General features: G+C 36.2%; 2 protein-coding genes across 3 annotated transcripts; both read left to right on the plus strand.

Moving 5' to 3' along the window:
* The first annotated feature begins 1431 nt into the window (after positions 1-1431).
* On the plus strand, positions 1432-4062 carry LOC107633558 (ammonium transporter 3 member 1). The gene is made up of 3 exons (XM_088510243.1): positions 1432-2232; positions 2949-3234; positions 3313-4062. The coding sequence occupies exons 1-3, from the start codon at positions 1573-1575 to the stop codon at positions 3828-3830; spliced, it is 1464 nt and encodes a 487-aa protein (XP_088366369.1). The 5' UTR covers positions 1432-1572; the 3' UTR covers positions 3831-4062.
* Positions 4063-9009: 4947 nt separating this feature from the next.
* Positions 9010-12239, plus strand: LOC107630908 (Leucine-rich repeat protein kinase family protein). Of its 2 annotated transcripts, none has more exons than XM_016334193.3 (11): positions 9010-9128; positions 9491-9644; positions 9775-9907; positions 9989-10060; positions 10144-10287; positions 10378-10443; positions 10522-10592; positions 10678-10821; positions 10901-11242; positions 11325-11719; positions 11802-12239. In XM_016334193.3, exons 2-11 carry the CDS (start codon positions 9536-9538, stop codon positions 12114-12116), a joined length of 1791 nt encoding a protein of 596 aa, XP_016189679.1. In that variant the 5' UTR covers positions 9010-9128; positions 9491-9535; the 3' UTR covers positions 12117-12239. The 2 variants fall into 2 exon arrangements, with proteins under 2 accessions (XP_016189679.1, XP_016189680.1); XM_016334194.3 differs by having other exon boundaries at positions 9128-9235.
* The last annotated feature ends 5411 nt before the right edge of the window (positions 12240-17650 follow it).

Raw genomic sequence — 17650 nt, forward strand, 5'->3', positions numbered from 1 at the left:
TAAATGAACCGAAATTATATAATGATTGCGACACAATTAACTCAGAAATAAACAAAAATTACATAATAATTGCGACACAATTAACTCAGTTCAAAAACAATCACACAAATAAGACTCGATCATGAACAAAAACACATCAAAAATCAATTTTGGATCAAACAACATCATCAACATGGCAAAAATTCAACAATAACAATAACAATAACGACGATAGTGATAACGACGATTGGTATAAGAAAAAAATAATGATAACGATAACGATGATAATGGAAAAGGAGAAGGAGAAAAAGAAAAAGAAAGAAAAAAAATTCAAATAAGAAAAGAAGGAGGATGAGATGTTGTTGTTGGTGATTACGATAACAAAAGAAAAAGAAAGAAAGAAAGAAATATGCGTAGATTTAAAAAAAAAAAATAGAAGAAGCGTGAAAAAAGAAAAAAAGTGAAAAAAAAAACATGTGACTCTAAATCATTTAACTTGAATGTTAAAATTATTTAAATTAAAAATAATTTAAAAAAAAATTTGAACGAATCGGACTAGACCTCTAAGTGTGCTATTAAATACATACGTGCATGTGCTAATATCGTTGCAGTTCAAAGTGCAAACAACATGTATATCAGTATATATCATTATTCTAAATATTTATTTTCGAAAAAAATAGAAAAAAAAATGAAATTTTCTGTGTTGGTGACTTGGTGGTGTACATGCGATTCGCCAGTCTGTCTAAGCTAAAGGGGTTTAAGGAATCTTGAGAATATACAGTTGCCAATACGATCCAAGCTGCGTCATGAGATTCCGCTTAATTAAAGCTTTAACAAGTGAACAAAAGATACAGATTCACTTGCCCAATATCACATTTCACATGCCGCAGTTTTTCCTTCTTTTTCCCCTTCATTTTATATACCAAAGCTAGCCCTAAATGACTAATTAATGGTACTTAATTACTTGTACGTCACATCATGCCAACCTGGCTAACATACACCACAATTAATTGGCCTCTCTTCCATCCCTCCAAAATTATGCCACGCCATTTGGTATTAGTACTGATGTGTAAAATACTAAAATTCGCTTGCAAAGCAATATTAAAAAAATAAATAAATAAGTTTTTGAATTTTTAATTTATAAATTTTTTTAAAATTTAAAAATATATTTAAATTTTTGGTATTCTAATATAAAATTAAACGTGATTTTTGCTGTAATCACGTACGAATGCACACGTAGTAAAATTTTTAAAATAAGATAAATTATATTTAGAGATAGATGTATCAAAATAAAAAAAAAATAAAAAACTTAAATATTTGCGGAAGAAAAAATTAAGAATCAATTTATCCATTTTTCTTAATATTAATTAATGCTGTATAATTAATTTGAGATCCATAATATTAATCATGTCACCAAATAAAATATAATAGATATATCGTGTGGTCAACGGTGAGGTGAGGCTCTTCGTCAACTTGACTCCATTTTATTTTCCCACACTCATAATCACAATGGTTGTAATTAGGTATTATTATTCCTAAGCTACCGACTATAAAAGACGAGGCAGTAGTGGTTGAGATTGATAATCAGGGATAATGGCCAGTGCAGGTACCCCTTTGCCGGTAGCATACCAAGCATGGACGAGTCCAGCAGTACCGGACTGGCTAAACAAAGGGGACAACGCATGGCAGATGGTGTCAGCCACCCTGGTGGGGATACAGAGCATGCCCGGATTAGTCATCTTGTACGGAAGCATAGTCAAGAAGAAATGGGCCGTCAACTCCGCCTTCATGGCCCTCTACGCATTCGCCGCGGTTGTCATATGCTGGGTCACTTGGGCCTACAAGATGTCCTTTGGGGACAAGCTCCTGCCCTTCTGGGGTAAAGCTGGGCCCGCCTTGGGCCAGAAGTTCCTCATCAAGCAGGCCGCGCTCCCCGCAACGCCTCATTACTACAACACGGGGGCTCTGGAGACGGCGGAGATTGAGCCATATTATCCCATGGCCACCATGGTGTGGTTTCAGTGCGTTTTCGCAGCCATCGCTGTGGTCATACTGGCCGGCTCGGTGCTGGCTAGGATGAACTTCAAGGCGTGGATGATGTTCGTGCCGTTATGGTTGACTTTCTCGTACACCATAGGCGCGTTCAGCTTGTGGGGTGGTGGCTTCTTGTTCCAGTGGGGTGTTATGGACTACTCTGGTGGTTACGTCATCCATCTTTCCTCCGGCGTTGCAGGCTTCACCGCCGCTTATTGGGTATAAATAATTTACTATACTCTTCTCCTTCTTTCCTTACCTTAAACTGTTACACGCACCCATTTAATTCCTTTTGTCAAACTTTTGACCACTTCACTTCCGTAAATTTAGAAAAATGAGTTCTGTTGACTTTTCTGGCATGTAGTTTGCAGAGAAGTTTCTTTTGTGTCTTTTTTGAAAACTCAAAACCAAAAAGTTGTTGCCGCCGTTTATAGTTATATAATGAACAGAAACGAATCGTTTGGTGGTGTTTGTTTCTCCTCAATATCTCACTTTCTACTAGTACTAATATATGAGAGAGAAGAGATTATGTATATACGATTACGTGCGTAGTCTGTCTAGCCGATTAATAAATGAGAAATTCTTGGGAAAGAATTTTTAGTATTTTTTATGCGCATAATGTCATGATCTGTTTATTGTATATCAAAAATATCTTTTATGTGTAAAATATCGGAAAATTGTTACTGACAAAATACTAAAAAAAACATAATTAATATATAATGATCATTTAACATTTTTTTTAACAAAAAAAAGTACCAGTGGTAATAAATTTTATAATTTATAGTTATTAATTAATTATTATTAATATTTTTAATAATATAAAATCATATAGAATAATATAAAATTATTTATTTATTTTTATTAAATATTGATTAAATTTTAATAAAATACTTACATTTTTTTATGGATAAAATTGGATGCATGGACACGTGTAGGTTGGGCCAAGGTCGAAGAAGGACAGGGAGAGGTTCCCACCAAACAACGTGCTGCTAACGCTGACAGGGGCGGGGCTGCTGTGGCTGGGGTGGGCAGGGTTCAACGGAGGGGACCCGTACTCGGCCAACATAGACTCATCGATGGCGGTGCTGAACACGAACGTGTGCGCCGCCACCAGCCTCTTAGTGTGGACGTGGCTTGATGTCATATTCTTCAACAAGCCCTCCGTTATTGGAGCCGTTCAGGGCATGATTACTGGCCTCGTTTGCATCACTCCCGCCGCAGGTACGCTATCCACCCCTCAACTCTTTCGATTCTTCCTCTTAGATCTGATATGGTTTCATTTGTTGTTGAATAATATAGGTCTGGTTCAAGGATGGGCAGCCATAGTTATGGGAGTTCTATCAGGAAGTGTGCCATGGTACACCATGATGGTATTGGGCAAGAAGCTCACAATCTTCCAAATAGTCGACGACACTCTCGCCGTCTTCCACACCCACGCCGTCGCCGGACTCCTGGGCGGCATCCTCACGGGGTTTCTCGCGGAGCCACGGCTGAGTTCCCTGTTTCTTGCGGTGACCAACTCTAGAGGAGCGGTGTACGGAGGGTCGGCTGGGGGAGTTCAAATCCTGAAGCAATTGGTTGGAGGATTGTTCGTCATTGGATGGAATTTGGTAGCCACCTCCATAATTTGTGTGGTGGTGAAGTTGGTGGTTCCTTTGAGAATGACGGATGAAGAGTTGCTGATTGGTGATGATGCAGTTCACGGAGAAGAAGCTTATGCCTTATGGGGTGACGGAGAGAAACTTAGCCTCTACAAAGATGACACCACCCAGCATGGAATGGCAATGGCTTCCAGTGGTGCCACTCAAGTTGTCTAGGGGACTCAATGATGCATGTGCGGACATGCATATTCCTTATTACAAAAATCCAACACAGGATTCCATTTTCTCTTTATACTTGTGCTGTTGGTAACTTGGTATGTATTATTGTAATATTGTAGTCCTTGTATTTTTGTACCTTTTTTTTTTTTGTAACTATTTATTCTTGTTTTCTAAGGTATATATCCTCAGCTATAAATTAAATGTATGTCACGTCTTTTTATTTTTGAAATCAAGATTCTTCTAGAGAAAAAGATTGCTAAACTGAAAAGGTGGGAATTTTATTCCTCTTTAATCAAATAGTAAAATTCACACCTAATTTAATTTTTACTTTTTTATTTTATTAATTTTTCCAATTTAGAAGAATTTTTTCAGTTAATGGGCCTCACAAATTCAGGTAATAATGTGCAATAATAAGCCCATACCCTAACAATGATGTTAGGTAGTGGACCCTAATTTTTTCTCATGATCTCGCCTTACTCCACCTCTATTTGCTTTTGCCAGAATGTTATTAAGGTCCATACAAAATATTAAATATTGTACCGGTAAAGAAAGGGAAAAAAAAAAAATTTAAGAGCTCGTAGATTCGAATCTCCTAAAAAAATAGAAGGAAGCCATAGACAAGAAGAATAAAGGTAATGGGGGATTATATTGTGCAATTCTATATGGACATTTTTATAGCATATAGTATCAGCAAAGCCTATATGTGTAGAAAATTTAACTTCTAAGCTAGAAGATGAGGTGATATATACTTCATTATTTTTTTCATCCATTTTGTTCCTGTAAGCATTGCCCTATTAACAATCCCCCAAAGAAGAAAAGTGAGCTACAACAAGCTTTTTGTCTACTTAGGATTTTCTGTTCCAAACAAAGTACACGTTGAATAATAAAAGGATTAGCATTACTATTATATTATCAAATCTATCCCTAGTCTTAGCTGCTTCCTTTCTCTTGCTTGTGTCTTCAAAACTTCCAACAGCAGCACACAAACAACGCCAATCCCATCTTTAGCCTTGGTTCATTCATTTTTCTCCCGTTGTACTACCACATGGAACACCAGGTTCTCTAGCAACCAACCATTGATTGCCACGTCAACCACACTCCAAAGCTACCCACCTATATATATGAGTGTGTTTTTTCAGGGTGTGATGGCAAAATAATTTTCTTATCCACAATTCCTTATCCTTAGAACTTTTTAGTGAGTCTTCCCCTTCACCCACCACGGTCTTAGAATTTTCCCTTAATTATTGTTACTAATGCAGTAATGCTGGCTTTTAAAATCTAAAGTGCTTCTTTTACTTTCTTTTTATATGCCTTTGAAAAAAAGAGAGAGAGAAAAAATAATTATATTGAGGAGGCGCTGTCAAGGGCCAAGTCATGGAACATGAGAATATGTAATCAAATCATTTTTAGTGGAAGCTTCATTTGCGTAGTGTTGTGTGTGCCACAGCTCAGCACTAGGATGAGAATGAAATATATGCCTTTTCACTCACATGGTGCAATCCCATCATCAAATTGTGTTCAAAAGATATAAAAGGGGTATTGTAGTGATGATCAAGATTATTATGAACAAAGTAAAAATCCTAGTTCAGTGGGATTCTCATTCCCTTCCCACCACTCACACAACCATCTACCTCTCAATTCATATATTTATTCTTTGTCATTGCCCAACCGCTATATTCTTTTCATTCTTTTAGAGAAAACACCACGTCTCATTTATGGAAAAAAAATAATTTTCAAGAATTTAATTAAAAATGATATTCTCAAATCCTAAAAGGAAGTAATTCTTTTAGATACAAATAAGCAATTATTATTTCTTGCTCAAAATAACTTTCTAATACATTGTTTTTTTTCCTACATTTTTAATATATTGATTATCAATGAATTTGATACGTATCCTATACCTCGGCTAACAACCCAAAATTAAACTCGGCTAATAATCCGGAAAAGTTAAGTCAGAATTCGGCTACGTAATCTGATAATAGCTCCCAACAAGTCAAAAACTATCTCCAAAATCGTTACCACAAAATCCGAACGAGCTTAACAAAGCTCGAACATTCTCAAACCAAGTCAAACATTATCATCAAAACTGATTTCAGTAAGCGTGGAGAATCACGAAACAAGCTCCAACTGAACAAACTACACGCCTATATAAGCAAGTAAATAAGCTTGGAAGAGAGGTCAGAGAACTCACTCTAATTCCATTATCACTTTCTCACTTAATTTACATTCTTACTTGAGCATCGGAGTGCTTTTTGCAGGTGCTCCCGCCGCGGTGTTCCAGTTCAGCCGGCGTATACCTCTTCCACGTGGACACAGTCACTAGTAGAAAGAGTTGCTATACCTTGACTTCATATGCACGGAACATTTGGCGCCCACCGTGGGGCCCTGAATTAATATAACCCCACTATTTTTTCTACCTAGTTCTGTACTCTTTTTTGCAGGGCCTTCGATCCTACGACATGGTCGATAACGGGGTTCCTCAGCATACACAAGCCGAGCTTCTAGCTCAGATTGCTGAACTCCAGGTAGAAGTTTGAAGGATAGCCGAGCTATCCGCCCATAATAATGCCGGAAAGAACGAGGAAGGAAACTCCAAAAGTTCGGCCTTGGGCAACACAGACCTTCTAAGCATCACCCCGCCAAAGGAGAAGTTGACGTTAGACAACCCTTTCTCTGAAGAGATTACCAATTTCTAAATGTCAAAGAACTTTGTGCTGCCCACCTCCCTGGAGCCATACAAGGGGATTGGTGACCCCCATGCTCACATTAAAAAATTTCAGTCCATGATGTTTTTCAACGGCGCTAATAATGAGCCCATACTCTGCCGAACTTTTCCCACTTATCTCGATGGTGCTGCTTTGCTGTGGTTCTCTAAATTATCTGCAGGTACAATTTCTTCCTTTGAAGAGCTGGCGAGATCTTTCATTGATTACTTCGCCGCATCAAGGATATACGTACACGGATTAGACTACCTCAGCACATCAAGCAAGGACAACACGAGAGCCTGAAAGACTATATGACACGATTCGCTAAGATAACTATAGAGATCCCAGACCTTAGTCCCGAGGTCCACCTGCACGCATTTAAAAGCGGCCTCCGTCCTAAAAAATTTCAAGAAACTATAGTCATGACCAAGCCAAAGACTTTAGCAGAATTTTGAAAAAAAGCAATTGGACAGATGAAAATAGAAGAGCTTAGAGAAGCTCGGCAGATCAATAAACCAACTCAATCAAAAGAAGATGACCAGGAGGATCTTTTTGAATCAACAAATTGATCGGCAGGGACTTATACCCTTCAAGCACTACTAGGCAAAGAACTATGGCTCGAAGATGTACTCTTTTCTCTACTCACACGACTTTTTTCTACACCAAATTTTGCTTGGAGAGGTTTTAACGATGCTCTTTCATCCTATACCTTCTATATTAAGAGAGTAATCCTCAATAAAGAGTATATTATTTTTAACTTCATCATTCTTTATTTTTATCCATGCCTTTAGTTCAGCTATTGTTTACGCTCTACACATATTATGGCAAACTAATATTAAAGTCGGCATACAAAAAACAAACCGACAGTTATAAGTCGGAACCAATCTAACAAGTCGGAATCACTTCAAACAAACTGATAATTATAAGTTTGAATCAATCAAAGCAAACCGACACCTATAAGTCGGCCTCAGTCCAACAAACAATCACCTATAAGTCGGCAGCATTCCAACAAACAATCACCTATAAGCTCGTTCAAAAATATATTGAAACAAGCAACCCATTTTCCAGTGATAAATTTGTCCAATTTTATTTTCAAGATTATCAGGTTGATCTTGGGGCTAATTCTTATATCTTCGATTTATAACACAACCGCATCTCTTCTACATCCTACCGAGTTATAGCTCAATTTTCATAAAAGCTCAACCTGCTTTTCTTAAAAATAAACAGGTCAACCTTGGGGACTGTGATCTAGTCATTATAACTCTGCAGATACAAACTATAATTCGGAGATTAGGTCTGATCTATCCTTATAAGTCAATCACGTAAGCTATAGCTCGGCCACTTGCAAATTCAAAATAAATTCATCTGTATAAGTCGGCCTCGTGTGCTATAACTCGGCCACGTGCAGCAAATTCAAAAAATGCAAGCTCAGGGGCATCATGCCTACAATAGCCAAGGTATACGAAGAAACTAGAAGCTCGCCTATGTTTTTTCTGGAACACAAGGCAAGTTTGGGGGTTATAATACGTACCCTATACCTAGGCTAATAACCCAAAATTAAACTCGGCTAATAACCCGAAAAAGTCAAGTCAGAACTCGGCTACGTAATCTGATAACAGCTCCCAACAAGTCAAAAACTATCTCCAAAACCGTTACCACAACATCCGGACGAGCATAACAAAGCTCGAACTTTCTCAAACCAAGTCAAACGTTATCATCAAAACTGACTTCAGTAAGCGTGGAGAATCCCGAAACAAGATCCAACTGAACAAACTGCACGCCTATATAAGCAAGTAAATAAGTTTGGAAGAGAGGTTAGAGAACTCACTCTAATTTCATTATCACTTTCTCACTTAATTCACATTCTTACTTGAGCGTCGGAGTGCTTTTTGCAGGTGCTCCCGCCGCGGTGTTCCACCTCAGCCGACGTATACCTCTTCCACCTGGACACAGTCACTAGTAGAAGGAGTTGCTATACCTCGACTTCATACGCACTGAACAAAATTAAAGTGTAAATATAGAAAAAATTTGATGTTATAATTTATCTTTTAAGTTGTGTATATCAAAAAATTATTAAATTAATTATTTATATAAAATATTTATTCAAATACAAAAAATATATAAAAATATATAAAATAACACACATAATATATATTTAAGAATTATGTTGCATATACACTAAAATCAGCTACGAATATAAAATATTTATTGAAATATAAATACACATTAAAAATAAATTAAATTACACATATATTTATATATATAAATATATTAATGACCGATTTTAATGACTGATTTTAGTGTATAAATAATATTTTTTATACATAATAATTATTTTTTTGCGTATAAATAATATTTTTTATAATTTATAATTTGGGGGCATGTTTGTTTGTGAAAAAACAAGTCCTCGTTGCTTCCCTTTTAGGTCCTGTTGCACTTGGATATTGGAATGTGGGTCCCTCAGTTGCACTGAAACATCACTTGATTTTGACATTGCCCTATTATGGCAACAATAAACTTCTCTTCTCCCTTCTCTCTATCAGTGTTTCATGCTCTACTTCTTCGTCCTATATGCTATGCTCAACTCCTAGTATGTTTTTCTTTTCTTTTCTTTTCTTTTTCCCCATCTTCTTCTTCTTCTTATATCCTATATTCTCATGGCTTCTCAGGCTTGTTCTTTTCTAGATACACAAACATGTACATCCTTGTATCTTAGCTTGAAACACATGCATATCACTAACATGTATAACATGAATACTCATGATGAACACCACTTTATTTTGTTTCCCTTTTGGATGCAGTTGTTTTGTCCTCTAATTTATGCTCCTTTTTTTTTTTTAAAATAAATTCAAATCCAACTACATATAATATTACTATAGTTGTATGTGTATATTATTATTTTTTTTTTTTGTTGTCATTTCTGTTGGTGAAATTATTTTTCATTTGTGAAAGGCACTCTGAAAAGTTGAAATTTGCTTGGAGACCAAAAAAGCTTATATGTTTCACACAAAATTTATCCGGGATCCTCTGACAATGTTGACAAGTTGGCTCATATTCCTTAGTGTCTTGAAACTCACCTATGCAGTGAAGGAAGCTGATATAGAAGGTTTGCTAAAAGATTTACCATCATCATTTTCTAACATACCATATTGCATGAATTTAATGTTGACTCGATATACCATAGCATTACAACTTGAGAAATTTAAGCTACCAGTACATGCGTGAAACATATGTAGGTGAAGCGCTGCTTGATCTTTTGAAGAATCTGAATGATTCCAATAATGGAATACAAGACTGGAACAGTTATATGGTGAGCCCGTGTTTCAGTTGGTCTCATGTCACTTGTAGAAACGGACATGTTGTATCTCTGTAAGTCCATTCATTTTATTATTCACCTTGTTTTTCAATTTCTTAAGGTTTGTGGTAATTTCACTTATAATAAATGTGCAGGGCCCTGGATTCAATTGGATTCTCTGGAACACTTTCTCCCTCAATTCTCAAATTGAAATATCTGGTTACCTTGTAAGTTGTATTCATCCACTTAATCAGATAACCTTTATCTTAAGTAAATTTCTCTAGAATTATTAACCCTTTTGATGTTGCAGGGAATTGCAGAACAACAAACTTTCAGGCCCCTTGCCTGATTACATTGCCAACTTGACAACCCTGCAATATCTGAATCTTGCTGGCAATAACTTCATTGGCTCTGTACCAGCTTCATGGGCTCAACTTTCCACTCTCAAACATTTGTAAGACTACACTTCAATTCACCTTTTTAGCCACTCCTTCTATCCTTATATGCATGCATGAAACAACTTATGTATGTGGCCATTGGACAGGGATCTTTCATCAAATCGTCTCACTGGAACTATCCCATTGCAACTCTTTTCAATTCCAGTGTTCAAGTATGTTTCTGTGCATGTTCTCAAGTATTTTCATAACTATTTCATTTATTGAATATTTTGTTCCATTGTTGCTTTCAGTTTTTCAAATACACAGCTTTATTGTGGTTCTAAGTTGGAGCAGCCATGTGATTCTAAATCCGACCGTCCAGGTTGGTTTCTACGAACAGAAACTCATGTAACATGTTTTAACTTAAACGTTAGATGGAAGCTACTAACGTTTAACTGTTCCTGCAGCTTCAAAGAAGAAACCAAAACTTGCACAGGCAGTACAGTTTGCAAGTTGCGGTGCATTTGCACTTGTGTGTCTTGGGGCAATCTGCACATACAGATACCATCAAATGCACAAACAAAAAAGTGATGTCTTTGTTGATGTTTCAGGTAATTAGTGTTTTTCCTCTGTTGTTGTAAGCATAATTAACCAAATGATGCACAAAGAAAGCCTTGATAAATTTGACAGGTGAGGATGAAAGCAAGATATCTTTTGGACAACTGAAAAGATTTTCATGGCGAGAACTCCAAGTTGCTACAAAAAGCTTCAGTGAAAGCAATGTAATAGGGCAGGGAGGATTTGGAAAAGTGTACAAAGGTATACTGTTGGATAATACCAAAATCGCCGTGAAACGCCTCACTGATTATCATAATCCCGGCGGAGAGGCCGCATTCGAGAGAGAAGTTCATCTTATAAGCGTTGCAGTTCATAGAAACCTCCTCAGACTAATTGGATTCTGTACAACCTCAACTGAGAGAATCCTAGTATACCCTTTCATGGAGAATCTAAGTGTAGCATATAGACTAAGAGGTAAAAATGATGACTGTTGCAGTAATTTGTTTACATTTTGATGGAGCAGCATAATAATTTGTGAATGGTATGGCTTGGCTAGATTTGAAAGCAGATGAGAAAGGTTTGGATTGGGGTGCAAGAAAGCGAGTGGCTTTTGGTACAGCACATGGTTTGGAGTATCTGCACGAACAATGCAACCCCAAGATAATACATCGCGATCTGAAGGCAGCAAACATCCTACTAGATGATGAGTTTGAAGCAGTACTTGGTGATTTCGGGCTAGCCAAGCTTGTTGACACAAGAATGACCCATGTTACCACTCAAGTCCGCGGCACAATGGGTCATATAGCCCCTGAATACTTGTCCACTGGAAAATCATCCGAAAAGACTGATGTCTTTGGATATGGCATCACACTTCTTGAACTAGTCACCGGCCAGCGCGCAGTAGACCTCTCTAGGCTTGAAGAAGAAGAGGATGTTCTTCTAATTGATCATGTAACTTTACTATTATTATTTGTTAAGCACTTGGTGATATCTGGATGCAGTTTATTTGAGAATTGATGTTGTGTATGGACAGGTTAAGAAGCTTCTGAAGGAGAACAGGTTGGAGGACATAGTGGATAGAAACTTGGAGAGTTATGATCCGAAAGAAGTGGAGAGAATTCTTCAGGTTGCATTGTTGTGCACACAATGCTACCCTGAGGATCGACCAATCATGTCTGAGGTTGTGAAAATGCTGCAGGGAGTGGGGTTAGCTGATAGATGGGCAGATTGGAAGCAAGTTGAAGATGCAAGGACTCATGAACAATTCTCACAAACCACTCATCAATTTCCTTGGAGTGATGAATCCACCCATGAACAAGAGGCAATTCAGCTTTCCAGGGCAAGATAAATAGATAATCAATTTTGGACCCTTCTTTAATTTCTATCATAGATTACATCATCTACAACTATGTACCATAAATAACGTTTTCATTAGCTTTTGTAACATTCCGATAACTCTTATGCTTCCTAATAGTTGCTCTAGTCTTTTCTTTCTTTTATTTATTATACAATCTTCTTGATGTTACTTAGGTAGCGTTTGTTTTGAGGTACTGAGACAGAGACTGAAAGACTGAGACTCAGTGTCGTGTTTGTTAGTTCAGAGACTGGTACTAAAATTTCTGTCTCTGTCTCTAAAATTTCAGTATTTCAGTACCTCCAAAAAGTAGGGACACAGGGGACTGAAATTTTTAGAGATAGAGACTGAAACTTTAATAACATTTTATACCTAACATATTTTTATTTCAATTAATTAATTCCAATTTTACATTTTGTGTAAATTAAATTAGAGTTTCATTATTGTTTCAATTCCTGTCTCCTATTTTACACCAAACAAAATACTGAGATTTATTTCAATCCATGTCTCTTAGTCTCTGTCTCTCAGTCTCAGTCTTTCCGTCTCTGTCTCTCCACCAAACACTACCTTAGGATTATAACTATTATATTATGTGTGTCAACATGATGTGATTGATTGTCAAAGAAAAATCACATTCTACTTTAAAATATTCAATCAGTCTTAAAAAAACTTTTTTTCTTTTTGTTGCACCACATAATTTTAGTCCACTCATTCACCGCAAAATAGATATTCTCGTAGCTTGGGCTGGAATATGGATCATAGTCATTCATTCTTTCACAATAATAAGTAATAACAGTATTGTTGTCCTCTATTTCATGAAATTTAGCAAACCAGTCCTCCTTTTAAATCCTTTTGCGAATAACGGCTTCACGTAAAATTTTTATCTATGGATAATTGGATAGTGAACCTTCTTTTTACCCATTCCATAACCTACAATTAAATATCAATATAATAATAAATAAATAACGAGTTTAACTTAATAGTATAAAATATTTTACATAGTTGTCTAATCATATCGATTCTTTTAAATAATCATTTATGCATTCAAAGTGAATATTATTTTTGTTAACGTGATATTATGTGTTTAGATATATGTTTAAACTATTTACATAAAAATTAAATTTATAAATAAATAAAATTTTGTAATTGATAATATATCACATTTTAAATTTTTAACTATTATTTCACGGCCTATTGCAAATACTCTACATGGGATGGAAGTTTAGTACTCAGATCCATAATAAAGAGTTCAGATTTCAGAAATATTGGCCCAATCTTCAAAATATTAAATGGGCCATAAACCATGATGGAGTGACCGTTGATCATCTTATTATAACAATTTAAACATTTAAAAAGAGTGGTTGGGGCATGTGTAGTGGGAAAGCTGTTTGCCTCAAATACAGCCACACCAAGTTCGAGTCCTAGTTTTTGCTAGGTTTGTATGACAAAAAAAACCATTTAAAAGAAAGTCCAGTCCAAAAATAAAACATTTTAAGCAGGTTGGAGTGTTGGAGTAAGTAGAAGAAATAGACAGCACAGGCGAGGGGACTGGGTGGTCCATTGGTCGGTGGCAATGTGGCATACTAATACTGGCAACCCCCTTCCTACGCTTTTCTTTTTCACTTAAAAAAATCGTTTCAAAATGGGTGACAAATGAAGGAATTATGTTCACTCGTTGTGCCATCATAACACAACTGTGCTGAATTTGAACAATTCATTTTCATTGCAACCTTTTTTTTTATTTACCAGTTCCATAGCATTACCACATATATATCTTGTGACATCACGTCTTTCTTGCTTTAAAAAACAAAGCATGATTTAAATTAAATTCTTCTCCATAATGCTAATGGGGCTCCATTTGGCACCGGCAAATGATACATGATCACTCATATTATATATCCCCCTTCACTTTAGCATCATCACAAACAATATAACCAAGACTATCATATTTTTTAGTAACTTAAAAGAAAATAAATAACAACTAAAAAATAAATAAATAAATAAATAATTGCTTAAAAAAGATAGTCCCGCTAAATACTATTCTTAAACTCCTTTCAAGGCAACAGAAGCTCTATTTGGAGAGAAAGGATCCTCATTGCAGTCTTTGTCATGATGTCTGTTACTGTATTTGCATCTCTCAAAATCAACCGAAAATCAGTACGCCATTTCCAAGACATGATATCTCGAATTTTTAACACCAAAGGATCAATAAACCCAGAGCAATCCTGTAAATTATTGACAATAGTAAAAGCCTCCACAGAGTCTGTCTCACATATAATGTCTCTTTGTCCCGAGTCCCATACTAAAAGAAAGCCTCTCCAAATAGCAAACAACTCTCCTTGCAAAATGCTACGACTCTCAATTGTTCACAGACAGCCTCGTTGCCACCTTCCCTTCCAATCTCTGCTAACACAAGCAAAACCAACTCGAGCACCATTGTCAAGATAGCTAGCATCACAATTAATCTTAAAGGTACCCACTGAGGGAAATCCAAGAGCCACTAATGGTGGAAGGAATAAACAGTCGTTGCAACTCAAAAATATTTCGAAGCTCCTTTTCCAAGGACAAAGCCATACCAATTACCTTGTCTGTGGTCCAATGCTCATGAGGATGAAAGATCTCGTTATTTCTCGAATGCCAAATCCACCAGAGACCAGAAAAGAATCTAAAGGGGCGCTGTTTGCTGTTATGTAAGAACCAACTCATCAAATCCACTGGTTGTTCGGAGATCCCTAAAGCTTGCTAAACTAGTTGGGCTTTTGGACAATCCTGAATACAATGTAAAATCGATTCCTGACCTGAGAAACATCGTGGATAGCTATCCATGTGCGAAATGCCCCTCATAAAACGAAATGCAGCAGTAGGAAGAGCCTCCCGAAGACATAGCCAAGCCAAAAATTTGTGCTTTTCCGGAATATGTTGACGCCAAAGCCAAAGCCAATTACCCCTATCCTCCCAACTAAACATCTTCTTATTGAACCACAAATAACCACTACGAGAATCATAAACCTTTGAAGCCGCACCAGTCCAACACCAACCGACCTGTGAACCAGCTTGAACATCCGGGTTGTAAGAGTTAATATTGTTCTGCAGAGACTAATTCAGAGGAGAATAGATATTCTCAAGGTTCCATTGTCCATATGACCAAAGGTCCAAGATCCTGAGATCCGAATCAGAAATGTAAACATAATCTATCTCCTGACACAGTCGCCCCTCTCTTCTTCATTTAGAAAACCAAAAGTTCTGTTCCAAATCTCCAATGCACCAAATAAAACCTTCCTTCAGGATATCCCAGGCTCGACATATACTCTTCCAAACATAAGATCTCCTTCTTCGAGACCGACTGAAACAATCATCCTTAGAAGAATAGTATTTCTCCGTCAACAGTTGAACCCATAGCTTATGCGGATGGTGAAAAAATTGCCAAACTAGCTTTCTAAGAAGAGAAATATTAGCACAAAAAGGGTCTCTAATTTCCAGACCTCCAAACTTCTTAGGGGTGACCAACACTTTCCAGTTAACTAGATTCAAGCCTCTACCATCAGCTTGACCCTTCTATAGAAAGTTTTGCATCATGAATTCTATCTTATTAGTTACCCCTTTAGGGAAGAGAGATACTTGCATGTGGTAAGTAGGAATTGCAGTCACTACTGAGTTGAGCAAACAAAGTCTTCTTGCCTTATTAAGCAATCTCCCTTTCCAGCTAGCTAGCCTTCTCCGAATCTTATCCAGAACATCGTTGAAAGTTGCGCGTGTCACCCTAGAGTGATTAAGATTTACCCCTAAATACTTGCTCAAGTTCTGGACGAATCTGATGGAAGACACTCCGGTGAAAATCTCTTTTCTTATCGCTAAAACATTTCTGGAGCATAGCGCTTTAGATTTCTCCACATTAACCTTCATTTCAGAGGCTCTGCAAAAATTCTCTAAAGCTACCATTACAGTTTGAACTTGTTGTTTTTCGGCTTTACAGAAAAGAAGCAAATCATCGGCAAACATCAAAGGAGAAATTCTTGGACCCCCTCTAGAAATCGCAACCGGCTTCCACAAGCCCTTATCAACTTGCTGATTAATAGAACAGGACAATCTCTCCATACACAACACAAACAGATACGGTGATATAGGATCTCCTTGTCTAAGACCCCTGCTCGGAGTGAAGCTATTTAATCTATCCCCATTCCAGAGGATAGACAGTGAGGAAGCTATGACACAACGCATAATCAGATTGACTGTTGGAAGAGGAAAGCCAAAACTCACAAGGGTTTGTTTCAGAAATCTCCAATCCACTCTATCGTACGCTTTCTCCAAATCAATCTTAAAGGTTAGGGTGCCTTTTTTTTACTTTGTCTTCTTCATGAAATGGAGAACATCTTGTGCTACAATGATGTTGTCTGGGATTCCTCTCTCCGGGATAAACCCTCCTTGAAGGGGCCCAACAATCTCTTTGAGATGGGGACGAAGTCTATTGACTAGGACCTTCATTATAACTTTGTAAACCACATTACAAAGACTAATAGGTCGGAAATCCTTCATGAAAACCGGATTTTCTACCTTCGGAATAAGAACCACAAGAGTTTCCCTCATCCTTGGATCCATATCCAAATCAGAGAACGCATGACGAACCATAGTCCAAACATCAAAACCAACAATCTCCCAATATTCTTTAAAAGAAGAAAGCTTGAAACCCATTAGGGCCCGGCGCCTTAAAAGAATGCATACTGAAAACAGCCGAGTTAACTTTTTCTAGAGTATCTGGCGCTGTGAGGCTACAACAGACTTCATCATTTAGGAAAGGCAGCAACACATCACCAAGACAACCTAAGTCTACGTCTTTCGACTGGCAAAATAGACATTTATAAAAAGATATTCTAATTAATTTAGAATTTCATTCAATTCTAAAATTTTAAATTTTAGGTTTAATTTTGCTAAAGAATTACAACATAATTTTTTAAATCAAAATTTAAGTTAATAAAAATATTGATAAACAACTTTGGACTTATTCTATAATCTATATAATCTATCTAACTGTTTAAAATAAAATGCTTTTTAGAGAAAATTTATTTGGAAGTTTTAAAACAAAATCTGAAAAAATAGAAGCTATGGTCCCTACTATATCTTCCATCTTATTCCTCTTTCATTTTCATAAATATGCCTTTTTTTTGTGGTTTTCATAAATATGCCTTTGATAATTGATATCTTTTTATTATTATTATTATTATTATTATTATTATTATTATTATTGGAATACATAAGCAGTTATTGTGCCTGTTCTCGAAAAAAAACGTTAAGATATGAATGTTTTCATCCTCTTATCTGTATTTTAATTTAAATGAGAGATAAATCATAGAAATAAGTATTTTGATGACCAATAATTTTTTTTATAATATTTAATTTTAAATTACTTAAAATATAATAGAGAATGTAAATAAAAAATTAAAAATATATGTGTAATTATCTTTATATAAATTAATAATTACGAATTATTAGATAATAATTTAATTAAATATATTAAATTATTTAATAATTTT

The sequence above is a fragment of the Arachis ipaensis genome, chromosome B3 (genome assembly GCF_059453495.1).
Source record: "Arachis ipaensis isolate K30076 ecotype BB chromosome B3, ASM5945349v1, whole genome shotgun sequence".
In the NCBI taxonomy this organism is placed as follows: domain Eukaryota; kingdom Viridiplantae; phylum Streptophyta; class Magnoliopsida; order Fabales; family Fabaceae; genus Arachis; species Arachis ipaensis.